Genomic DNA, 26236 nt, shown 5'->3' with positions numbered 1-26236 from the left:
TTGGCGGTTCTCTCTCTCCCCCCCCCCTCCATTCATTCTTACGTTTATCTGTGTTACAAAGCAAACAGAGAGACGGGGAAAGGTACATACATCTCTTGCCTCCACTTTCAATTCATAGTCTTCTTTGCAGATCGTTTAACATTCGGCGAGAGACACTTTTCTGCGGCTTCGCAGCCACGCCCTCAACTTTGCCAGGATGGCGACCCACAAGCGGCGGGGTGGGGGGGCCTTGGGGCGAGCCAGACTCCTTGGCTCCAGGCTCCCTGACGGTGGGGGGCAGTGGGAAGAGCTTCCCCGGCTATTGGCTCTGGGCGGAGGCCCCAACGGCACATGGCTGCATTTAGGAGCGCCCAGGGCTCCGGCGACCAGCTCAGGCTGCGGCGATCATGGCGGCTTTCCAATTGTGGAGGGACTATTTCCAGCTGGCGCGCGTGGTGCAAGAGATGCGCTGGCGGAGCGCGAGGAGCAGCTGGCCGGGGGCTTTCGCGGACCAGGCGCCGCCGCCGCGCAAGGAGGCGCCCCCTGCCGGGGTCAGCAGGCCGGCGCGCCACTGCGCCTTCTGCAAGCACAACGGCGAGTCGAAGGCCATCTACGCGTCGCACGCGCTGAAGGACTCAGCCGGGAGGGTGCAGTGCCCGATCCTGAGAAGTTACACTTGCCCTCAGTGCGGGGCATCTCAGGATCGGGCGCACACGAGGAAGTTCTGCCCTTTAACCAACAAGGGCTACACGTCCGTCTACAGCTGCATCCGGAATTCGGCCGGGAAGAAGGCAAGCCACTTCAAAACGAAGCCAGCCTATCCTAAAACTTAAAAAATGAAAAGGTGGGAAGGGGAATATTATTCTCTCTCTCTCTCGTTTTCTCTTTCAGCAGCAAAGTTTCCAACCTGGTGGTACCGTAAGTATTCTTCCTCTTTCTATCCCCACCACCCCAGGCCGCCTGTTTGTTAAGCGCATCTGAAAAGCAAACTCTGAAATCCCACTATCCGGAATGGTCATACCTTGTCTGGGTGTTTAGGAGATGGAAGGCCCCCTGGGGTCGGGGAAGGAAAAGGAGGCGGATGGAGAGTTGGAAGGTGAGAGTTTAGTTCTGTGGGCATCATTGTCACCGTTTTGTATCCTAGTAACTTTTACTCAAAGTAAACCCATTGAAATGAACAGGGCTAAGTTTGTGATCTTTAGTGGGTCTGAGTAAGACTTAAGGTGGATTCAATGTATAAAGAATAACTATTATTATTATTATTATTATTATTATTCGTCCCCCAAGAGTGATTGAGCGACATTCCGGTGCCGAATGAGTTACTTTTCATCCTAGCTCACACCTCGTGTGTGTGTGTGTGTGTGCCTGGCAGTTTATTATTATTATATTTACTCCCATTTATATTCGCCTACTTTCTTCCAAGGAGCTTGATAGCGTACAGTTCTCCCTTTACTCATTTCATCCCCACAACAACCCTATGAGGTAGGTTAGGCAGAGAGAGGAAGGGGTCGTGATCACCCAGTGAGCTTCATGGCCCAGAGGGGATTTGAACCTTCCTTCCCTGCCCCTTGGAAAGGGGGGGGGAGGGAGGAGGAAGAGTGCTCAGATTGTGTGTGTGTGTGTGTGTGTGTGTGTGTGTCTGGGAGGAAGGTGTTTGTGTATGTGTGGCTGAGGCCGAGACATATTCACCAGATGGGAGGAAGGTTTACTGAGCATTGTTAGCATGCTGGTAAATGCCCAATTGCTCTTGCTTCACTCCTAGTGCAAGCAGGACAAGAAAAGGGTTGGTTTTGTGTTACTTCTGAGCTAGGAACTGTGGCTTGTTTCTCTCTTGCAAGCCACAGCAACCTGCCACCCTGAAGTGGTTTTCAAACCTGGAGGTTCCTGGGTTAAAATGAGTAAAAAATGTAAATAAGCAGCCATTGCCTGCCGCTGCTACTCTTACAGCAAGGGTAGCCAATGTGAAGCTATGCAAGTGTTGTTGGAATACAGTTCCCCTCATCTCTCGCCACTGGCCATGCTCCTGGGGTATACCTGCTCTCCAGTATTTAGCCTCAAAGGACTTGGGGTGGGGTATTTCTACAATTACAGCTGAATACAAATTAGAAAAAAAAATGCACAGATTTCTGGTGAGGGAAATGTGATTGGGATTGTGTGCATTTTATCATCTCTTTCAGGTACATTTGCAGCTGTACCAGAGCTAGCACTTTTCTTGAAGTCAAGGGAAACTTTGGATCTAATACACCCCAAGTGGTTGGTCTGCAGGAATCGACTAAAATATTCAGACCTGGAGAGAAAAAGGAGGAGAGAGGGAAAGATAGCCCAGGATGGCAACATTTACTTCAGGTGGCACTGGTACATCACACCAAGGGCCTGGAAATGAATTCTCTCAGTACTATCACAATCAAGTGACTCGCTATTCTTGTTTTTTAATCCAGCTACTCTTCCTGCTTGAATTACTTCACATTCATGTTATTACAGATGTCTGACTCCGTGTGAAGAGTGTCCACTTGAGACAAATGTTACCTAATTTCCCAAATTACCAGTCTGAAGTCTCCCAATGTTTGTATTTGTTTAAAGTTTTGTTTAAATGCATGCTTGTTTTTCCAGTGATATTTGTTGGCCAGGTTTTATTTGGTTCTTAAGACGTATGGTCAATAATTACTTTGTTTTGTTAATATTATGACTTTATATGGTTATTTATTTGTTACACAAAAGCAATACAGCGCTTTAAAAACCCTAAACCAAAGATGTGTCATTTTTGAAATGAATCGCTATGTAAGGATTTACTCTTGGACAAGGAAGTTAGGGAGGGGCAGTTGAGGGGGTTTAGATGAGGGGTCTTAGCATACTGTGATAAAGGGGCAAAGAATTATATCAGACTTGCAGCTCGTGTAGTTAATTGCCCTCTTTTAAGTGAGAAAGTGCTGCATCCCACCCCACTTCCATCTAGCTAGAGTGAGCAGCAGGGCTTGGGAAGCAGCAGTTCCACCACCACAGAATCTTCTCCAATGTTAGAATTATTCTGCCTGTGTAGAATGCAAAACACACAAGACACCATAAAGTAGGCAAGAATGAAAGTGCACAGCATTTTAAGCTCTATTGGTTTCAACTAAGTACACACATAACTCTTCCACTTGAAGCGAGGTTTAAAGTTACTCAATTTTGTAGTTTTTAGCCAAAATACAGCATTTTCATTCCACTAACCTAGTTCATTTATAAACAATGAAATGGTTACACCATAATCCTATAAATAATGGCATCATTACATAGTAAAACTGGCTTTTAAGTTTAAGGTTTTATTTTTATTTTTGCATTCCATAAGATATATTTTGGCCTAATGGAGGAAGAACTATAGATACATGCCTGAACATAGGGCAACTTTTCACAATTGTGGACAAGAGTTCACACCCAGAAAGTTATGTTAAGAGTTTGTTAAGAGATGGTGGTGAAAGGGATATTGATCGCAGCTTATATACAGGTAACTTTACTTACTGGATTGTGCACCAAGACATTGGACCCAGTTCTTATTTATAATGGTCCTTTACATTGCTGTGATAGTTAGTGGGATGTGAAGATGACTAATTATACTCATTTTATTAATTTTATTCTGCATCTAACAGTCTATTTTGATGCAGATAAGCATAAATGACCCCACTGCTAAATGAAATAGCTAAAGAAAACCATAACAAAACAAACTTTCAAAGCAGGAACAGAATTCACTAGCTAAATCTCTCTCTTCTTTTTGACTGTACAAAGTGTGCTTGTCACATTGCTCACGCTATGAGGTACAAGCTTCCCAGATTGTCTGTTTCTCCGGAACTTCAGTCTCTTGAAGGAATCCAGGTCTCTGTGTGTACTCATGATAAGTCGGCTAGGAAGAACAAAACAACCCAACCACACCACAATGGGTTCCATGTTAGCAAGGCACTTCTCAAGTAAGCTGCAGAAATAAAGTTATAGACTGCAACCCCTTGCAGAACAATTCAGTCACTGTTATCTAAAGAAGCAGGTTCCAACAATTATTATTTTTTGCTCCAGAACAAATGCAAGGAATTTGATTTATCAAAGAGCTGAAATAATTCAAGGTAGCTGAAAGGGTTCATGTGCCATGTTCTCCAGTTCTCAGTCTAAGAGCTGTAGCAAGCTGGAAAAGTGACGGGGGAGGGGAAAATACCTCCTACTTCCTCACTGTGGCTGTGGCTGATATGCCTCATGGCTCCTAGCAGCACTCACAAGAGGCAACCTCCGGTCAGCCCTCAGCAAGGCTGGCACTTTAATGAAGCAAGTCAGATCTGGTGCCTGAGGCAAAAAAAATTGCCTCAGGCAGCAGATCTGACCCCTGTCATTACTCTGGTGCAATTGCCATAGGAGGGGTTAGCAGCAGCGTGGGCAGGGAGGAAATCCAGATCTGGAGGGGAGGGAGATTTATTATTTATTTATACAAGTATTGATATACCACTATAACAAATCAAGGCAGTGTAAACAATGATAAAACATAAAACATTAAAAACAGCACAAAACAATATCCTTAAATGACTGGCTAATCAGAATGTTTGAAGCACCTGCATAGCCATGTTGGCATTTAAAAAATCTTCAAGGCATTCCTAAAAGTCATTTTAACCCAAAGGTTAAACACATGTGAAAATAAAATTATCTGAAATCAGTGGGACTTACACCCCAGTAGATGTCGTTGGGATCTGGCATATATCCCACTAATTGTGATAGGACTTGCAATTCAGTAAACCCTTAAAACAGTCCTGGGCCAGATGCCTCTGGGAAGATCACAAACAGGCATAAAAGGCAATAGCTTTTCCTCAGTGTTTGTCCTCTGCATCTGGCATGCAGGGGTATAAAACACATAGACATAGTGGTTGCTAGGCCAAACATGTCTTTTTGTCTTTAAATCAGGCACATTTAAGCTAAGAATGTTACACTAGGATTCCCGTGGGAGCTATGTAATTGCTGTAGATGCTATGACAGTGACCACATTATCTCAGGCCTTCAAGAACCTCATTTTTTATGAAGTATTGGATATGGTACAGAAATAAGTTCTTACTTGAGATTAGAGAGCTCTTTAATCAGTCCACAAACAACATCTGTTGCATCTTCTTGTTTGTATGGATCACAAATCCCCTCAGTCACCTCATTCCTGTTTTTTGGGGGGGGGAAAGGAAAACAGAAGCAGGAGATCAGCAATATACTGTATATCTTTCTATATTAAAAGTGTGAGTGTTTTCCAGGTGTCATGCCTTTTCAAACATCAAAGGATATTACATTTGCTCCAAATAGTCACTGACCCCTTGACCTAGGATTCCAATCCCATCCTACAAATAGCACAGCTAACAAATGACGTATTAAATATTTATGTAGAATATAGGTTTTAATTATGTTTTTTTATTGCACTTTTTCTTAAAACTGCCTGCCCCAAGCTTTTGAGATGGAAATAAAAATCATCCACTTCCATTAGCTCTGGTGTTTCAGGTGTGTGTACACACTCATGCAAAGCAACATATGTAGGCCTAGTAATACCAACTGGAATGCAAAATACAGTACCAAGAAAGCTCCTCCTAGGAAATCCACCCACCTGTCACTATTTGGATCTATCAGATTAATGGCTGGGACTGGTGTTTTGATTCCACTTTGTTCTCCTACAGCACACTGATCACTTTTATCCTTGGAAGGGCTATGTGGATTATCCAGAAAGGATGTCTGAAGGGATAGAAATGCAGTTTAGCGATACAGGTATGTTCTCTATGTAAAAAGCAGCAGTGAAGGACTTGTTCAATCACAATCTCAACCAGGTAGGGAGAAATCTACAGCAATAATGTTCATAATTAATGTAATAATTGGGTTATTAGACACAGAGGTTTCTGAATGTTGAAACATAGACATATCCACTAGTTAGCTTTTAGACTTTATGCAAATAATTTTTATCGTTTCTTTTGGCTAGATGTGATGGATATAATTTTAAGAGAAGCCTGCAAGCAAGCAGAGATTGTTTGTAACCTGAGCTACTTTGGGGAGGGCAAGGGGACAGATCACCATTCTTCATCTACAGTGTGATGAAGGAAACCTCCTAAGGATAAGAGCTAGTTGAAAGGAGAGCAGAATAACTAGGAAGATGTGGGACACTTCTTCACAGCAGGTATTTAAGCAGAGGTGGGATGTCCATCAATCAGGCCTCCTATAGTTGCATCCCCCATTGCGAACCTTGCATTAAGTAGAGGATTGGACCAGATGACCTCCAAAGTCCCTCCCAGCTCTATCCAGGTTTTTTAATTCAGAGGAGCCACAAAGGCAAGTACAAACTATTTTAAAGAACTAGAATGGGAGCCACTGCTTCCATTGTTGCAGCTTCAGTTAATCTACAGAATCAGTACTAGTTACAATGGGTTTGTTAGATCTGGAAATGACCATTTTATATACTACTGTTATTGGTTCACAAATATTTTTACTGGGATGCACTTCAGTTGCTACAATTATTTTGCACTGTAACACCATTAAAAATTATTCAAACTACAGTAAAATTGGAATCCACTGGTTTTTGTTAAGTTATGAGCTGCTTTAAGGACTCCGGCAAGGAAGTGGGATATAAATCTACTAATTCACTAAAAGTATGTACCGGTAGTAGTGCAAGGCCAATTCCTTCATATGATGGGTACTGATACTTGCATTTATAAATGCAATCTTAAAAGGATTGCTGGAGTGTTAAGGTCTTATTGATTCTGTTGAATAGTAACTGTCATATGAAGAAGTAAAACTATCACTTTCTAAATCTAGTCATTCATGATCAACTCACCTTGTGTGGTGGAAATTCAAAGATGCCCAGTAGCTGACTGTTAGACAGAATTTCCATATCCAGAGAAAGGGAATCTGTGCAAGGAGACCATGTTTGGGTCATAGTATCAAGGCCGCTTGGTGCATTTCTGCTGCAACCTGTACCTAATGCAAGGAGAGACTTCTGCATTTCGGAACCAGCATTCATTTCTCTACCAGGATCATCCACCACCAATGGTGCTGGAATAACCTTGACTGTGGAGAGGCCATTTTCCTCATGGGCAGGTTTGTTCTTGTTGTCCTCACACGTTACCATTTCTTCTTTTCCCTCCATGTAGATGTCAGTAGAACAGTTTTCTGTTGGGTTTGTTTCTGCCTTGGCAGTCTCAGTCAAATTTTGCTGGGAAATATCTGACAGCACTTCCCTAATTTCAGCTGGTTCCAAATCACATCTGATGAATTCAGACTGTTTTGTATCAGACACCAATCTCTCACTACCATTTTGTAAAACTGGAACTTCTGGATCAGGTGAGCCAGTGGTGCGTTTTGCTGGCCTTGCTTTCATTTCAGATTCTTTTTTATTCCTCCCTGTCTCTTCGCTGCAAATCACTGCTTGCACTGAGATTGTGCTGCTCTCAGGGTGAACATCCTCATTAGGCTGTGGCAAGAACATATCACTTGTTTCAAAAACCTGTTCACATTTTGATTCAGAAAGATCTGCTTTCTTCTCCAAATAAATACTCATAGATTGAATATCTAGAACGTCTTTCCTGGAAGTATTCTGGCCTTGTACACTGTTTTGCTCTGCAACTATGGTCTCTTCCGTACAAGGGTTGCTTTGGCTTGCAGTTTTACTCATACCATTTTGCTCTACAGATTTGCCACTTGACGACAGGTTCTGCTTGTCTGTCCCCTTTTCACTCACTGCAGAGCTGCACAAAGTGACCTGATGTTCTGGAATTTCAGTATTGCTGCAAATGACATTTTGCTCTTCAGTTTCCCCGCTTCTATATGAAAGGCCCTGGTCTGCTTTTTTGACATCAGTATCGCCGTCTCTAGATAAATTGCTTGTATTTAGATGTTTGCCCTGTTCTCCAGGTGTGAGAAATGATAGACCTGTCTCCAGTGGGAAATATGTTCTGTTGTTCTCCTTTTGGGTTTGGCTGAACATGCACTCAGTAAGACTTGAATCTTTACAACTTCTATTTTTGGCCCAGTTTGCTTCTTTTACATCATCTGAATTTGTGATATCATGGAAAGCTTTATTTTTATCCATACACTTGTTTGAAGTATCAAGATGCTCTTCATGTGGGGTACTTTTAATATGGTCAGTGACACTGTCGTCTGCCAACATACTAATGCTCATCTCCTTAACAAATTGGCATTTAAATGGCTCTAGAGACAGACCATCTACATCCTTATTACCTGACACTTCCTTTTCACAGATACTTTCTTGTAAATTGGATGCTGTCCCAGTTCCTTGACAGGAATCAGCTAAGCCTGAGTTTGCACCATCATTGTTTATCCTTCCAATCTTGTCCTCATCTTGCATTTTAACATCCAGTCTTTTACTTAATTTTTCACAATGAATGGTCACTTGATCTCCAGCATCCTTCACTTTTGTCACCAATGAATCCGCTGCTTCTGGTGTCTGTGAAGAAGCAGCAGTGTTCTCGACATAATTTTTTGCTGTGCTGGTAACATTTCTATCCATACAATCACCCTTTGAAGAAGTTGACAAAATTGTGCGTCAGTAGAAAAAAGCAGCACAAACATTTAGCATTTTCTGACTATGGCTGCCAGTTCCCATTTAATAGTGCATTTCTATGTATTTAACCATCAATATACTGCCCCTTCAGATTCTGAGTGCCTTTACAATCTTTTTACAGCTTATAACAAGCAAGCGAACTTCCAAGTTTGCTTACAGTAATACTGAAACAATCAAAATAATAACAGCTGACATAATGAAAGGCATATTCAACAGCAGAAAAGCCAGTTCAGGTAAAAAGTCTTAAGATATTTGTTTTTTAAGTAATTGCATGGTGCTGAAAAGACATTAGAGTACGTGTCAGGCAATCCTCCATGAGGAGAGCATTCCATAAGCAAGTTGACCCAATTGAGAAGGCCCTTTCTTCATTTGCCCTTTGCCTAACCTTATTGGAAGAAGGGAGCAGGGACACCAAAGATTATCTAAGTATACAGGCAATTTAATGTGTGAATATGCAGTTCTGCACAAGTTATCATCTTCCACCAAAGAATACTCTATTTTTATCTGCCCTTGGCTTACTAGTTTAAACAGTGAATTGTGGAGTATACACAGTGGAACTCTTTAAATTCCTAGATGGGCTTGTGCTCCCTCTAAAGAAGCAACTTTGCAGTGTGGGGGTGCTGCTAGACCCACCTGTCTTGCCAAAGCTAGTGTCCTTAATATGCTTGAGAGTGTGCAGGTGCCTTAGCTGAAAGACAAACTAAAACGTGAGTTTTTCATTGGGGGGGGGTTACTCCATTAAAACTATTTATTTATTTATGAACTGCCTCAGGGAATGTCACTTAGAATTATTATTATAATTATTATTACTATTATTATTATTATTAAAATCAAATCTAAAAACCATAGTATATACAAATAAAACAGCACAGCTAACAGTATCCTTAAATAACATGTCAGTATATCTTGATTAAAACTAATCATTAAAAGCCCTCTGGAAATTTTCAGTGTGCTTAATTTGAACTAGAAGAGTGCAGTTTGTCTTTAATTATCAGTACAAAAACGAAAGTGTTTTCACCATGTCCAGCCATAAGGAAACACTTCTCTAAATCACAAGGGTATACATTGCATTATATAGATAAGGAGGAAGGGCTTGTTGTACCTTTTCTGTCCCAGTTGTTACAGCTCCTCCAAAATTTCCTTCCTTTTTTTCAGTCAATGTTTTTCTTGGCTTCGTAAACTTTGGTACCAACTTTCCTCCCTACGACCAACAATAAGAGTAAGAATAAAAATAACAAGAAGAGTATCCTATACTCAATAAGAGTATCCTATACAATAAGAGTATCCTATCCTCAGCAACTTCCAAAATTAAGCAAAAAGGCATCAAGAGATTGGATTTATCAGGCTCAACAAAGAAAATTATTTTTGACCTACTGAGACTGCCCTAAATTTCTGAGGATTTTGCACAGGAATAAAATTGGACAAAACCTCATCAGCTGGATCCTGAAAGGAAGGCATTGTGATCCAACAGAGGTTCCCACAGGCAGAAAACAATTTTCACTGATTTCTTGCTCCCCTTGCAGCTCCCAGTGTCACCTTCCTTGCTGCTCTGGGAGGATGCCCAACCCTCCAGAGCAGATCTTAAGGGCACAGAGGGCTGCCGGAGGCAATTGTCAAATAGTATCTTCAAGGTACTCCATGGAAGTATCATATCTGCAAGTGGGGTTCCACTCAGAGGAACTTAAGATTCAAATTATTAGAATTATTGAACAAGTATTGGTAGTAGTTTCACTCAAAATGAGAAGCACCAGAAGTTCAAATTTATTTTACTGTCAACTAAAAGACGTTGTGAGCAACAAATAATTCCACAAAAGTGAAAGAACAACAGTAATTTACTATAACGGTTAAAATGCAAATACAATACGTTCTTAAGTATACCCCACATTTAAGAAAAAAACATTCTGCACTGAAAAAAGAAAAGAAAAATGATCTGAATTTGATATCGATGGATTATGTGTTTACATGTAGAAATTTTAGCACCTAACGGAAAGTAAAGGGCCACCATCTTGACCTTAGCCTCAGGCAGCAAAATACCTTTGGCAATCTTGCACTTCTCCCAATGAAAGGATCGGGGGGGGTGTCTCCCCCCCCCCAGCTGGGCTTCAGCAGGTGACTTTCCTGGTGGCAGGCATGCCACCTTGCCCCCTCCACAGTGGGTGCCCAGGGCATGCCAACATCACCATGGTGTGCACACACCACCGAGTGGAACCTTGGGGGGCACACCTCCATTTTAAATTTGTGGGTGCCCAGGCACCTGAGGGGCCACATAGTTCGCAGCTGTACCTGGTGCATTATACCCTGCTTTAATTAGCAGGTGCCAATTTCCTTTCCCACCCTGGGCATCAAGATGTCTTGGGCTGGCCTTAAGTGGTCCTACATCATTGTCTTCCGGAGACCCACTACAGTGAAGCACCAGTGCCTCTTAGAGCCAAGCATGGCAGGAATCATCCCGCATGTGATTGCCCAGTTGCTGGCAGTCCAAGTTCCCTTTGTCTCAGAACTTTCCTGGCAGGGGGATTCCTCTCCACCCGCCTTGCTGCTGCCACCACAGCCAAACTAACTGTTAAAAATACAAACAGGTTTTATTTCACCCGGGTAAAAGACCCAGTTTGGCGTCCCCCCATGTGCATTTGCATACACACACACAGAGAGAGGTTTTGAACTTTAATGGTGCCCCTCTGGAGGCTTCACCCAGGGCAAAAAAACCAGCTAGCCCCCCACAGCTATGGCTCTGCAAATATTTAGAAGAAGAAGAAGAGTTTGGATTTGATATCCCGCCTTTCACTCCCTTTAAGGAGTCTCAAAGCGGCTAACATTTAATATAAAGGGAAGGAAGGAAGGAAGCTGTTGCCGAAAGGGAGTGCTTAACTTAATGTTTTCCGCAAGGGAGTAAACTGAGTGTTTTTTCGAAGCAGGTAACTGGTGGCCAAGAGTCAGGACTCCTGGGTTCTCTTTGGCCCAATAAAGAGGTGGGGTGGCGTTAGGAGTTCAGGGCGTTTCTTAATACCAGGTCAGTATTGTCTACTCTGGCTGGAAGTTGCTATCCAGGGCAGAGGTCTTTGACATCTTCACTCATGACTACTCAACGTTTTTAACTAGAGATGCTGGGGTTCAAAACTGGGGCCTTCTGTTCTCAGAGTATGTGCTCTACAACTCCAGTAGGGGAAAATGTACAAGTGGCAACCCTTGGTCTTTATCTGCATGCAGCAATAAAGTTTATGAATTCAAAGGAAGGTTGTGCGGAATGACACAGGCTGCTCTTCTGGCTATAACAGTTTTCAAGAAAAAGCTAGACAGACCATTGCTGAAGATGTATTTAGGTCAGGACTGAGCCAGCTGTGCAAGCAAAAGCATCTTGGCTTGTTGTCCTGGTTTCATTTCTCTCTGGCTTTGAGTGCCCACTGGTGGTTTGGGTTTGCATTGTACTTCTCATTGTTTGAAATTCTAAGCAACTTTTCAAATCCTGATGCGGGCCTAGCTATACATCAATAGGTCGCACACAAAATGTTCGCCATCTGTACAAATTATTTTCTGTGACTAAAGAGAGTGACTTTCATTTCGCTCACTGCCACCATGGTACTTGTTCCAGCACTGGAAGGTTGATACACTGTAGAAGCAGAGAATGTGGAAGAGCCTTGCCCTTTTCCCTAATCACACAGCAACTCTTCCTTGGATTTTTAAAAAAGCTTTTAAGTTCATTTTCCTAGGTGTTTCAGCCATGACAAACAGAAGTATGCAATACAACTGACCTGGATAGCTCAGTTGGTTAGACCATGGTGCTGGTAACGCCAAGGTTGCAGGTTCGATCCCTGTATGGACCAGCTGCATATTCCTGCATTGCAGGGGGTTGGACTAGATGATCCTCAGGGTCCCTTCCAACTCTACAGTGCTATGCTATGCTATATAATCACTGCCAGTATACATTTTGAAAGGTGAAATATTATTGGCTATTAGCCAAAACAACAACACATGATCAACAAACTCACAGATTCTTGCATTGCAGCCATGTGGATTAGCTCACATACAGTGGTGCCTCGCAAGACGAAAAGAATCCGTTCCGCGGGTCTTTTCATCTTGCGGTTTTTTCGTCTTGCGAAGCAAGCCCATTGACGGATTAGCGCTATTAGTGCTATTGGCACTTTAAGGGCTAAAAACGGCTTTTTAAGGGTTGGGGGATTAGTGGTTTTGCTGCTAAAATGCTTTTAGCAGCTTAGCGATTCAGAAAAAGGGGTTTTGGACAACAACAAAAACTCAAAATTTTTCGTCAATTTTCGTCTTGCGAAGCAAGCCCATAGGGAAATTTGTCATGCGAAGCGCCTCTGCAGACGGAAAACCCTTTCGTCTTGCGGGTTTTCCGTCTTGCGAGGCATTCGTCTTGCGGGGCACCACTGTATTTTGAAGATCTTATGAGGGGAGAAAGTCCATTTGGACTGTCTCATGCAGTCTTTCAATACATAAGGAGGCTGAAGGGACTATATGAAGGGTCTACACACACGTAGAAATATATGCATGGAGGAGCAATAGGTGCATATATCTGTGCATGTTTGTGGTCTCTTCTTCTGGCTGTTGAATGCTCAGCTAGTAAGTTGGTAGAAGCTAGCCACTGCAATCCTGTGACATCACACTGAAAGAATGTGTAAGGAGGTTTAGTGAATCATCCTCTCTACACAGAGCAAACCTATGCACAGAGCAAACCAAAGAAGTAAGGCTATTGGGTTCAATGGGGTTTATTCCCTTGTAGCCTTAACAAACTGCCTGATACGATGCTTAAGATACATACAAGGTGTCGGTCAATTACCCAATATCTACCAGGTAAATCTTGCTGCATATCAGTCACATCTGATGTCCTCTCTTGCAAGGATACAGACTGCAAGGATTTGGATTTGTTCAAGCAGTATGTCCACATAAGGAACACAAAGGAAATCTATTCAGCTATACTTTGTAAGTTTACTTTACCTAACCAAGAAACTACTAAAAGCTACCCTACAGTTAAATATACTGCTAATGTTACTTGAGACGGAATTTACCTGAGACAGAGGTACAGAAACCTTCATATTATCTTGCTCTTTCCTCTCAAATGAAGCCTTGCTGTTAAAAGACAACAAATATATGTACATTCAAGTTTAGGAAAGGCAAATTAGTAATAGAAATACAGTAAATAGGAAATTCCAGTATGTTTGAAAATCCTAGGATGTTTATTCTATTTGCAAAATGCCCTCCAGAGCAAGACAAAACAAACATGCTCCATCTTCCATGTGACAGCCCTTAAGATATTTGGAAATGGCTATCATATCTCCTCTCAGTCTCCTCTTTTCCAGGCTAAACATACCCAGCTCCTTCAACCATTCCTCATAAGGTTTGGTTTCCAGACCACTGATCATCATGGTTGCTCTTCTCTGTACACCTTCTAGTTTGTCAATATCATTCTTAAACTGTGGTGCTCAGAACAGGACACAGTATTCCAGATGTGGTCTGACCAAGGCAGAATAGAGTGGTACTATTACCGTATTTTTCGCCCTATAAGACGCACTTTTTCCCCTCCAAAAATGAAGGGGAAATGTGTGTGCGTCTTATGGGGCGAATGCAGGCTCATTGGCTTCAGCGATAGCAACGCGAAGCCTCCGAAGCCTGCGCTCCGGAGGCTTTGTGTTGCTTCCGCTGAAGCCAAGAGAGTCTGCTCTTTGAGGCTGGCGGTGGGGGAAAGCAGCGCTTCCCCCATGGCCAGCCCCAGAGGATGAGGGGCAGCGGGAAGGCGCGCGACGCCTTCCTGCTACTCTCCAACCCGGGTTGGAGGCTGGCGGGGGGGGGGAAGCAGCGCTTCCCCCATTGCCAGCCCCAGAGGATGGGGGGCAGCAGGAAGGCGCGCGACGCCTTCCCGCTACTCTCCAACCCGGGTTGGAGGCTGGCGGGGGGAAAGCAGCGCTTCCCCCATTACCAGCCCCAGAGGATGGGGGGCAGCAGGAAGGCGCGCGACGCCTTCCTGCTACTCTCCGACCCGGGTTGGAGGCTGGCGGGGGGGGGGGAAGCAGCGCTTCCCCCATTGCCAGCCCCAGAGGATGGGGGGCAGCAGGAAGGCGCGCGACGCCTTCCTGCTACTCTCCGACCCGGGTTTGAGGCTGGCGGGGGGGAAAGCAGTGCTTCCCCCATTGCCAGCCCCAGAGGATGGGGGGCAGCGGGAAGGCGTGCGACGCCTTCCTGCTACTCTCCGACCCGGCTTTGAGGCTGGCGGGGGGGAAAGCAGCGCTTCCCCCATTGCCAGCCCCAGAGGATGGGGGGCAGCAGGAAGGCGCGCGACGCCTTCCTGCTACTCTCCGACCCGGGTTGGAGGCTGGCGGGGGGGGGGGAAGCAGCGCTTCCCCCATTGCCAGCCCCAGAGGATGGGGGGCAGCAGGAAGGTGCGCGACGCCTTCCTGCTACTCTCCGACCCGGGTTTGAGGCTGGCGGGGGGGAAAGCAGTGCTTCCCCCATTGCCAGCCCCAGAGGATGGGGGGCAGCGGGAAGGCGCGCGACGCCTTCCTGCTACTCTCCGACCCGGCTTTGAGGCTGGCGGGGGGGAAAGCAGTGCTTCCCCCATTGCCAGCCCCAGAGGATGGGGGGCAGCGGGAAGGCGCGCGACGCCTTCCTGCTACTCTCCGACCCGGGTTTGAGGCTGGCGGGGGGGAAAGCAGCGCTTCCCCCATGGCCAGCCCCAGAGGATGGGGGGCAGCGGGAAGGCACGCGACGCCATCCCACTACTCTCCAACCCTCCTGTGGGCTTTTGCGGGAGATGGGGGATTTCCCCCACCTCCCGCAAAAGCAGGCAAAAGCTGCACGCTCTTTACAGGGGCTCCGTGGCTTCTGCTGCCTTTTCGTAGAAAAGCCCGCAGGAGCCGTGAACCCTTTGAAGAGCGTGCCGCTCTTGGGGGCTTTTCCCCGAGGAGGGAGAAGGGACTGGCTGGCTGAGTCCATCCCTTCTCCCTCCTGTGGGCTTTTGCGGGAGATGGGGGAATTCCCCCACCTCCCGCAAAAGGAGGCAAAAGCCGCACACTCTTTAAAGGGTCTCCCTGGCTTCTGCTGCCTTTCTAGGAGGTGGGGGAATTCCCCCACCTCGTAGAAAAGGCAGCAGGAGCCACGAACCCTTTGAAGAGCGCGCTGCTCTTGGGGGCTTTTCCCCGAGGAGGGAGAAGGGACTGACTGGCTGAGTTCGTCCCTTCTCCCTCCTGTGGGCTTTTGCGGGAGATGGGGGAATTCCCCCACCTCCCGCAAAAGGAGGCAAAAGCCGCACACTCTTTAAAGGGGCTCCCTGGCTTCTGCTGCCTTTTCTAGGAGGTGGGGGAATTCCCCCACCTCGTAGAAAAGGCAGCAGGAGCCACGAACCCTTTGAAGAGTGCGCTGCTCTTGGGGGCTTTTCCCCGAGGAGGGAGAAGGGACTGACTGGCTGAGTCCGTCCCTTCTCCCTCCTGTGGGCTATTGCGGGAGATGGGGGAATTCCCCCACCTCCCGCAAAAGGAGGCAAAAGCCGCACACTCTTTAAAGGGGCTCCCTGGCTTCTGCTGCCTTTTCTAGGAGGTGGGGGAATTCCCCCACCTCGTAGAAAAGGCAGCAGGAGCCACGAACCCTTTGAAGAGCGCGCCGCTCTTGGGGGCTTTTCCCCGAGGAGGGAGAAGGGACTGACTGGCCATTTCAGTCCCTTTTCCCTCCTGGTCGAAAAGCCCTTAGGAGTCGCGCACGGCTCCTGTGGGCTTTTGCGGGAGGTGGGGGAATTCCCCCACCTCCCACAAAAGCAGGGAGAAGGTCTTGGAGTAGCGCACAGGCTGCGTGAAGCCTGTCCGCTGCTCCCAGAGCTGCGGGGGGGAAATAATATTTTTTTCCCTGATTTCCCCCCCTGAAAACTAGGTGCGTCCTATGGGCCGGTGCGTCCAATAGGGCGAAAAATACGGTACTTCTCTTGTTTGGGACACTAGACTTCTGTTGATGCAGCTTTGAATAGCATGAGGGTTTTTTTGCTGCTGCGTCACATTGTTGACTCATGTTAAGCTTGTGGTCCACTAAGACCTCAGATCCTTTTCATATGTACTACTAGTAAGCCAGGTGTCCACTGTCTTATATTTGTACAGCTGGTTCTTCCTTCCTAAGCACAGAACCATACATTTGTCCCTATTAAAATTCATTTTGTTAGTTTGGGCCCAGCTCCCTAGTCTATTAAGATTGTATTGAATCCTGATTCTGTCTTCTGTAGCATTAGCTACCCCTCCCAGTTTGGTGTCATCTGCAAATTTGATGGGTACCCTCACAATTCCTTTGCTCAAGTCGTTTATAAATACATTTAACAACGTGCTCAGGAAAGAACCCTGCTTTACCTCACTTGTCACTTTTCCCCAAGATGACGAGGAACCATTAAGAGCAGTTTGAGTTCGGTCAGTTAACCAGCTACAAATCCACATAACAGTTACCTCATTCAACCCACATTTTACCAGCTTCCTTACAAAAATATCATGGGGACTTTGTCAAAGAAAGGGATCCTAGAACTTGAAGGAAGATGGCATTAGATCTTCTAATGAAGAGACTTTGTTGGGCGCTTATTAAATGGTCATTAGACTCCTCCATTATTTTTTATAACTGAAATCTTACCTGAAATCTAAACATGCAGAGCAGCTTGAAAGTTTGTACAGTATTTTGTGATATTTTTGTTGGTTATCAAAAAGGTTTACATTACAGTGGTACCTCGGGTTACATACGCTTCAGGTTACATACGCTTCAGGTTACAGACTCCGCTAGCCCAGAAATAGTACCTTGGGTTAAGAAATTTGCTTCAGGATGAGAACAGAAATCGTGCTCTGGCGGCGCGGCAGCAGCGGGAGGCCCCATTAACTAAAGTGGTGCTTCAGGTTAAGAAAAGTTTCAGGTTAAGAACGGACCTCCACAATGAATTAAGTACTTAACCCGAGGTACCACTGTACCACTGTACAGTTACGAACTTAATTCATTGTGGAGGTCCATTCTTAAGCCGAAACCGTACTTAACATGAGGTGCGCTTTCACTAATTGGGCCTCCCGCTGCTGCCACGCCGCCTGTGTGCGCGCAACTTCCACTCGCATCCTGGGGCAAAGTATGCAACTAGGGGCTAAAAACATTGAAAAGTGGGAGCAGCCAGGCTGACTCATCTCATATAAATCACTTAGAAAGTTGCCTGCACATTTTGCTTTATAACTTTACCTCCAGGACAGTTAGAGACTTACTGTTTTACACACTGAAAGTACAGAATCTGAAGCCCTTTGCAGGAATGGGTCCTGGTGTAATTGCTCTAGTTGCATCATTATAATCTGACCATGTGAATTTGCATGCTTAATAAAACTTTTGTCCAGAAGCCTTACTTTAGAACAAGCACAATTTAATCGTATGAGCAGACCCAGTTGTCTTTCTCTTATCAATTGCCACCCCTCGATTTCTATGTCCAGTCCAACCATGTTTCAGTCATTTCATACTCTGCTTTGAATCAAACTTGATTACCTTGTATCCAGGTCTGCTACTAAATTTTCTGTGTTCATGTTTGCTAGGCTATTTCTTTGACGTTCTTGAATTGTTCCTGATACAATTACTTTTGTGGAAGAATTGTCCGAATGAAAATTCTGTACTGGCATTTCTGGATCATTCCCTTCTGTAAGCTTCCTCCTAAGGCACTTGTTTGCTTTGGATAGGCCATGTTCCTTGTTCTCTTCTTTTATTTGGGGAAAAAAATATTAATCAACCTTTATGCAAAATAAATACAGCAATTAATATTGACTTTATAATAAAATACATTAATTACCTAAAGGAGAACACTTTTAAATCCTGTTGATTTCACTAGGCACTGATTTCAATGCACATGCTTTGAGTCTGCTACTGAATAACAAGGCTTAAATGTACTTAATTTAAGTGGATCTGCTTAATTTATTGAACCACATGCTCTCACAACTTACCGTACACTGCAAACCTAGACATGCTTACTCAGGGGGGAAGAGAGTTCTAGAAACATTTCTCCCATGAACTTCATTAAGTTAACTTAGCTTAGGTTCCAAGTCAATGTAACAGCTTTTGGAATTGATATGCAAATGGTTACACTGGCTTACTCCCAGGTAAGCTTGCAAACTTCTCATAAGCAACAATCTACCTCATCATCGATGTATTATTGAACTGAGACCATGACACTTCTGTGCACATCCACAAATTGAGGATAAATTTAGGCCAAGCACAGATTAGCATTTTGGGGGTGGGGAGTGATTTGCACACCTGAGCACCTGCCCAGAACAAAAAAGGCAGTTGAGGGCAGGGTAGTAGTGGCTGGGGGAAGGATCCAGAATACACAGAACTGAGTGTGTGAATTGTCACGTGCCATTTGTGTACACAGAAAATCAGATCTGCACAATCTGCTAGTGACATTAAGCCCCTGTCTTGAAGCACCACAATATGGAAATGCCTTGGAAAAATTGGAGGAGGGGGAAGTCTTACATAAAAACCACACATAACAGTGTGATTCTATTACCTGGAATTTGTCCCTTCTTCCTTTTACTCATTTTTGTGGCTTGGTAGATCTAAAGGGAAATATCAGTTTAGATCAATGTTTTCTATTAAAGTAAAATATATTGCATTATTAGATGTAATATCATGGTGTTTTGACAGCCAAAGTTAATCATATGCTGTTTTGAGACATTTTCATGCATACTAAACTCTAGTATGTGAAAGTTTAACTCTTCAAGAGTCACGTTATCATACAGGCTGTTTTTTTCAGAATCCTTTAGTAATTATAAGCTGGCTGTGATAATCAAAAACTCGCCCTGTCAGAGGAAAGTATTGAGTTAGCAAATTTTGGGGGCTCTTCCAGATGAGGCTTTTGTTATGCACTCACTCTGTCTTATTTGCTAATTGTTCTGAAATCGCTCCTGTTATTCTTTGCATGGAGGCCCTCACTGTCCATCAAGTCACAAATTAGAAGATCTTAAAATAAAAAAATTGAGGCATGGGCCAATCACCCATTTGCCTCACCGTGAGTACAGGGCTGCCTGCAGTACTCTTTAGTTCAGTGTAGTCTACGTCTCAACAGTATTTTACTGCGTTATCATTAAATGGACAATTAAAGCCATTTGCCAGAAATCAGTTCTAAAACGTTTAATCCCATGCAGAGCAAAGCCGCCATTGTTTTGCATTGCTTCTCTTCAACACCATGTAATAAATAGGGAGGAAGATTCAGTCACAAGTCAACCTTTAGCTTCAAGTGAAAGACCTTGCCCTCTTCTCCCAATTTTTTTTTCTGTGAACACAAAGCAGAAAACATAACCAGCAGTGATACAGCTGTTTAAAAAATATTGAATATGATGGGGAGAATCAGATCCAGACTGAGATGTTGGGTTTTAATCCCCGCCCTGCATAATCAATCACATGGATGCAGTGCGCGCACACTATTTGAATGGGAATGCCCATCAACCCTAACCCTATCAAACATTTTATTTTGGGGAGCCCCTAGGAGTTGGGTCCTATGATATGCAACGTTGATGGGCTCTAGGGTTGCTTAGCTGGAGGGGAAATATTGTCAAGCCAAGGGGGCTGAAGCATTCAAAAACGGAAAATTTTAATGTAACCAGCCATAACATTATTGCTTTGTGCTGTCGACGTTTGCTGTATCCATAAAACAAAAGTCATGAGGGGGAAAATACAACTAAATACAAAAGCGCGCCAAGAGAGGAACTCAAAGGAGCACCTGCTTTTTGAGCAGCACAAAAAGCGAGGGAAGGCAACTCCCTAACGACTTTTCCCGCCAATTCTCCTCCCCACTCCTCGCCCTCGCCCCCACCATCGATTTTCCTAGAGCTAGGAAAAAGTCTAGAAGAACGAACACCTCTTGGTTTCTGGTGTTATTCGGGGACCCTTTTCCAAGGGTGGCAAAACACACAGCCACAAACAGCTAAGAGCAAGTTTATCCTGTCGCTGTATCTTTCAGTGTTCGTTGCACACCGCTCTCCTTCTCTGCCTTACCGCCCAGCTTGCCTGCTATATGGAGAAAAAGTGACGCGTGGCCAAAAGTGCAGGCTTGGTGAAAGGAACTATCCTTCAGCCTCAGCCTGCCCAGCTGCAATAGCGGGGAAATAAATCTGAACTATGCCAGGCTATGGCAGCGCGGCTGCAACGTCTCTCAGCCGGCCTCCCCGCTCCGATTTCCAACCGGAGTGCGATAAAAAGGAGGCAGCGATGCCTCCGGCTGCCAGTTGCTGGGAATCAAGAACGGGAGAAACAGAGCTGCTCCTGCGCTCAGGTTCTGCGCGCGGGCTTCCCCGTGGCTGGCCACTGTGGGGACAGGATGCTGGGCTTGATGCTGAGCCCCTTTGGCCTGATCCAGCAGCCGGGCTCTCCTGATAATATTATATGCTCGAATCCTGCTCGCGAGCTTCCCTTAAGGGGCATCTGGCTGGCCACTGGGGACAGGATCCTGGGCTTGATGCTGAGCCCTTTGGCCCGATCCAGCAGCCGGGCTCTCCTGATAATATTATATGCTCGAATCTTGCTCGCGGGCTTCCCCCAAGGGGCATCTGGTTGGCCACTGTAATAACTAGGTGGGCCCGATCCAGCAGCCGGACTCCTCGTACGTTCTTAGGGCATCTGCAGAAGTGTGCATGCCCACGAAAGCTCATACCAGTAACAGACTTAGCTGGTCTCTAAGGTGCTACTGGAAGGATTTTTTTTATTTTGTTCTTAGGGCAGTTTCCCCCGCCCAGTGCAGGAAGCACTTGCGAAGCAATACTGTACTTGTTTTTATTTATTAAAAAAAGTTACTAACTAAATACAGTAAAATACGGCTTGCATTGGGGTTGGGGAGGCACAATGTTCTGCCTTTTGTTCCAAATTTTGGCCTGCCAGGCTTCAGCAACTGACATCGCCACGCTTCCCTCCACGATCTCTGTCTGCGGACTAGGAAGAGAAAAGCCTGCCGTAAAGCCCGACGGGCGCCGTCGCGCGGTGTCATGCTCGCGACGGAGCCGTAAAGCAAGCCGGGGCTTGACGGGCTAGTCGCGGAAAAAAGCCGGAAGTGCGTGTGGCGAGAGCGAGAAGGGCTGGCCCCCAACTTTTGCGAGCGGTGTCGGGGGCGAAGGCCGAGGAGCCGGGCAGCGGCAGGGACCCTTGCCACTCTCTGGCTAGCGGCGCAGCCTTCCAAGTCCCTTCGCATGCGCGGCCCGGTTATCCTCACAACAGTCCCGTAAGGTAGGCCAGCATTAATTGTTTTTAGGAAGAGAAGCGGCGGGAGAAACATGAATCGGTGATGTTTTATCTGCAAGCCGCCTTGAGACCCTGGTCAGGGGAAAAGGTGGGGTAAAAATAAATAAGCATAGAATGATAACAATAATGTCCAGATTTATAATTTTGGCTGTCACCCTGTGCATGTTAATTATTATTATTATTATTATTATTATTATTAATTTCTTGTTTATACCCCGCCCATCTGGCTGGGTTTCCCCAGCCACTCTGGGTGGCTTCCAACAAAATATTAAAATACAATAGTCTGTTGAACATTAGAAGCTTCCCTAAACAGGGCTGCCTTCAGATGTCTTCTAAAAGCCTGGTAGTATTTTTTCTCTTTGACATCTGGAGGGAGGGCGTTCCAAAGGGCGGGTGCCACTACCAAGAAGGCCCTCTGCCTGGTTTCCTGTAACTTGGCTTCTTGCAGCGAGGGAACTGCCAGAAGGCCCTCGGCACTAGACCTCAGTGTCCGTGCAAAACGATGGGGTGCCTTCCAGGTGTTTGTTGGACTCCGTGCAAAACGATGGGGTGCCTTCCAGGTGTTTATTGTAATCCACCTTCAGTGGGATTACAATACTGTTGTAACCATATCAACTTAATGCATTGTGAATTGTTTTGAAAACTTGAAAGCATATTTAAAAAAACACAGACTCAAAAGTACTACAGTGGTACCTTGGTTTAAGAACAGCTTAGTTTATGAACAACTTGGATGAAGAACACTGCAAACCCGGAAGTAGGTGTTTTGGTTTGTGAACTTTGCCTTGGAATAAGAACATGTTTCGCTTCCTGTTGAATGTGTTCCATTTGTAAATTGAGTCCCCCGCTGCTATGGGAAAGCATGCTTTGGTTTAAGAACGGACTTCCAAACGGATTAAGTTCGTAAACCAAAGTACCACTGTATACGTATTCATTCTAGACATTGTTAAGATTAATGGCAGGGATGGTGAGGCTTTCTCCTAAGAGTGAAAGAAGGGGAGGGAAAGTATGTGGGGCTAGTGCTTTGTCTGTTATTATGTAGTTTGTGTTTTTATTCTGTAAACCGCCCTGTGATCCTCAGATGAAGAGTGGTATATAAATCAGTCAGTCAAACAAACAAATAATAAAACTGTGGCTGGCTAGGAGTGATGTGGACAGACAGATAAGATAGGCATGGTAGTATAGGCATTTGAGGCGAATAAGATATGTACTGGAAAGCAGTGGCCGTGGGCTTAGTAGCCTGATGTTTTGTGCATTAGCTTGGCAGTAAATCCTATTGAGGCTTATTCCCAGTGATTTCAGCCATACTGAAGTCAATGTATGTGATTAGTGTTGCCACTGCAATGAGCTTGAGGATTTGTTTGCAAGTAAGCACACATAGGATTGGGCTGCATGGCACCAGACAGAAGAGAAAAACAGAGGAGGTATAGTGGCACATATTTCATGACTTAGTGTCACATATCGCATGTCGTGTGCAATATTAATGAAACACACTTGTGGTTTTCCGGAAGGGCTTTGGAAAAGAAGTGGGGGCTGGGCAACCATCAGCAGAAGAGGGAGATAATGCGGATAACTGGAATGAGGGAAACAGGGACAACTTCTGACTGATCCCATTAAAATATCCAGCTCCATCTGGCCTGATGCTGTCTTGCACTGACTGAGAACAGAACAAAGAGAAATGAACAGGAACAGGAAGCCACCTTCAGGAGGCAAAGGCGCTGCCACACCTAGACAGGTAAGTTGCTATCCTCTTTTTCTGTGGTGTGATCTGTCTTAGGTGCTCTTTCTTGAAATCACTTTGTTTTAGGTTGTTAGATGCTACTTTCACATCTTGAGCACTATGAAATAACAATGTGTACACACAACAGGTCCTCTTCTGCCACTCTTGTTTTATGCCCATAGTGTGTAATCCTTCTGCCACAGGAAATCTTGTTTTGTAGCAATATAATTCTAAATGCTCCTGAGTAAATGTCTCCTCATGCTTATGTTGCAGAAAGACTTTTGTAGTCTTTCTGTTTCTAGTTGCCCATACCAGCTTAAGCCTATTGTAAGCCTCACTATTCCCGATGCATGCATGGAGGGGCCGGCCCTCCTCAAAGAGGCAAATCTGCTAATAGCATAACTTTTTCAGGTTGTACAACCTGTGAAGCTAACAGTCAATCTAACTGGGTTAAAAACACAACTTTATTTACCTTTGTAAAATAAAAGGATAGACTCTAATAAAGAAGTTTGATTATGTTTTTAAAAGTATTATATATGACTCTATCATAAGCATAAATGTCTCTAACAAATGTTAACTTACTGGGTTGCCAAATGCACAATTTGGCCCTAGTGCTTCTGCTTTTTAGGGTTTCCAGCTTACTGAAACCATGTTTAAAGATACAAGATGCATTTTAATTTTAACAGTATCATTGGATGCTGCACCAGTAAAAAATTGGCACGGTTGTGACCCAGCTGTGTTGTGGTTAGAGGGCAGAGTGAGAAGTGGGAGAGAATGTGTGATGAGACTTCTTCACTGCTTTGTAAAGTGGCAGTAGGTGTGGCAGAGCAACAAGTTAGTTCATAGTCTGCTTGCGAGAGGAATTATTGTGCAAAATGCTTCCTTGTTCTGGAGCTGTTTTCCAAGATGTTAATGTGGGTGTGACTTGGGTGTGTTCTGAGTTTAGTGCACCCTTTTAGATTCCAGTAGGCAGAGCAAAGCAGCATAATGTAGGGCAATTATATTTCAGTGTAGTCTCGCTGTTGAAAATCCTTCACGTATGTGACAGTGGCATAACATTCCTTAGCAAATAGAGAAACCTCTGAAGGCTGTTTCCTCAGCTGGTGGATTAATAAGGGCTGAGCAAATAGGCCCTAGTGGAAGGGAACAAGCACTTGCCTAGGGCATCAGGCTCCTGTGCAACAAGTAAAAATTGTGATGCTATGAAAATTCAGTTAATAGATCAAGTACAACATTAGGACAATTTAAATGTTAGAAACGCCCCCAGTAATATGGTAGCCAAAAGAGTAGCATCAATTCTGATAGTAAAAACAACATATAATTCTGTCAGTAGACTCATAATGTCATTAATGTTCCCCTGAAAACTAGTACTTTTGTTGCAATAAGTATCCATACCAGGGGTCTGCAACCCGCGGCTCTGGAGCCGCATGTGGCTCTTTTACACCTTTGCCGCGGCTCTGGGGCGGATACTAGCGAGGGGAGGAGGCGCATTGTGCACCCCAACACTCCCCACTGTGGCGGGCGCTGTACTGGCTGTGACGTTGCATGGGGGCGGTGCGTGCGTTAGTCACGCACCGTCCCAACGTCACCTTCCCGCCCGCTGTCAGATCGGAGGGCAGCGGCGCGCATACTTTAAATGTCACAATGGTTTTGCGGCTCCCAGTTGTTGTTTTTCTTCGGAAACGGGTCCAAGTGGCTCTTTTTGTCTTAAAGGTTGCAGACCCCTGATCCATACAATAGGCTCACTTATTATTGCTTAATAATATTTAAGGCAGAAGTCTCTGTTCTACGCTGCAAGAGGTAGTTAAAGGATTTTTTTTAGAAAAGCTAAAGGGGTTGTAAAACACTTATCTTCTTTGAGGTGAGCTTCAGAAGCACACCCCCCCCCCATATTGTATCCAAGCTTGACATAATTTCTACAGCATCTCTAGATTTAACATGCACATTATTCAGGCAGGTTTGTGTGGTTACTTCTGTGGTTATGAAGGAACACTACTCTTGTTACAGAGAAATGAAACTCTAAGTTCCATTGGGGCAAGACTTCATCTCACGTTCCAACTATTGCCATTCTATACCCTGCTGCAGGGTTATACGCGCTGGCAATATCTTACCAGAAAGGCAGTTTGTCTACCATTATTAGTCTTCTCTGTAACTCACAGATAAAGGAGGCATAACATATAGAATAAGAGAACAGGAAGAAAATATGTTTAAAGAAGATCGGAAAACATTTATTGAATATATGGGAAATAATTCAGTGTACAGCCAAAAACGCTGTCAGCATTAAGATAAATTCAACAGTGTAAATAAGTTTTGATGGATGCAATAATGGAAAACAGATTGGTACAGTTTTTGTAAAATATGCGGGGATATAAGATATGTAAAATGAACCATGGAAAGAAAGAAGGGAAGAAATTGATATCTTAAGTATGTAAAATGTTTATTTGAAATTGTAAAACAGAAAATTTAATAAAAATTATATATTTTTTTAAAAAAGAAAGTGTGTATGTACACCTGGGGGGTGCGGGGGATAAAGGAGGCATACCCTGTTGGGAATGCTCCAGGGAATGGCTGGGCAGTGATGAGGCACAACATGAATGTGAATGAAGACTGTGCCCCAGAAAGCTCTGCAAGATGCAAGGAATCTGTGGCTAGTGCTCAGGGGTTTCTTGGCAGACAAAGCAATGGACAAATCAACATTATGAGAGTTCCCACATGATATGAAGTTTGAAAAATGCTGCACGGGGTCGTATCCTGTTGTGGCTATCATT

General features: G+C 44.6%; 2 protein-coding genes and 1 long non-coding RNA gene across 13 annotated transcripts in view; 2 read left to right on the top strand and 1 right to left on the bottom strand.

Annotated features, from left to right (window-relative positions):
• Positions 1 to 263: 263 nt before the first annotated feature.
• On the top strand, positions 264 to 3177 carry NANOS3 (nanos C2HC-type zinc finger 3). Of its 3 annotated transcripts, none has more exons than XR_014506359.1 (2): positions 264 to 892; positions 2157 to 3177. XR_014506359.1 is itself a non-coding variant. In XM_083420874.1 (2 exons), exon 1 carries the CDS (start codon positions 387 to 389, stop codon positions 810 to 812), a length of 426 nt encoding a protein of 141 aa, XP_083277000.1. In that variant the 5' UTR covers positions 264 to 386; the 3' UTR covers positions 813 to 823; positions 2157 to 3177. The 3 variants fall into 3 exon arrangements, 1 of the variants encoding a protein (XP_083277000.1); XR_014506360.1 differs by having other exon boundaries at positions 264 to 897; XM_083420874.1 differs by having other exon boundaries at positions 264 to 823.
• A 92-nt stretch (positions 3178 to 3269) lies between these two features.
• LOC310667897 lies at positions 3270 to 21451 on the bottom strand. 9 transcript variants are annotated; one of them, XR_014506363.1, is made up of 9 exons: positions 21315 to 21451; positions 19029 to 19077; positions 18017 to 18255; positions 13555 to 13615; positions 9630 to 9728; positions 6782 to 8482; positions 5567 to 5691; positions 5039 to 5131; positions 3270 to 3853 (listed from the first exon to the last, which is right to left on the bottom strand). It is a non-coding gene; the product is annotated as an uncharacterized lncRNA (long non-coding RNA). The 9 variants fall into 9 exon arrangements; XR_014506364.1 differs by having other exon boundaries at positions 18017 to 18224; XR_014506365.1 differs by having other exon boundaries at positions 6782 to 8410; positions 18017 to 18224.
• A 44-nt stretch (positions 21452 to 21495) lies between these two features.
• Positions 21496 to 26236, top strand: part of CC2D1A (coiled-coil and C2 domain containing 1A) — a 55315-nt gene continuing 50574 nt past the window's right edge. Inside the window, exons 1-2 of the mRNA XM_083419607.1 lie at positions 21496 to 21736; positions 23375 to 23483. Coding sequence (XP_083275733.1) covers positions 23427 to 23483 — 57 coding nt within the window. The 5' untranslated portion in view covers positions 21496 to 21736; positions 23375 to 23426. The remainder of the gene's footprint in view (positions 21737 to 23374; positions 23484 to 26236) is intronic.

Source organism: Podarcis tiliguerta (genome assembly GCF_965153285.1).
Source record: "Podarcis tiliguerta genome assembly, chromosome: 17".
In the NCBI taxonomy this organism is placed as follows: Eukaryota; Metazoa; Chordata; class Lepidosauria; order Squamata; family Lacertidae; genus Podarcis; species Podarcis tiliguerta.
The sequence above is the reverse complement of the archived record's forward strand: the minus strand, read 5'-3'. Positions and strand labels throughout refer to the sequence as shown.

Coding starts and splice junctions, on each gene's coding strand:
- NANOS3 (XM_083420874.1), top strand. CDS start 387: ATGGCGGCTTTCCAATTGTGGAGGGACTATTTCCAGCTGGCGCGCGTG.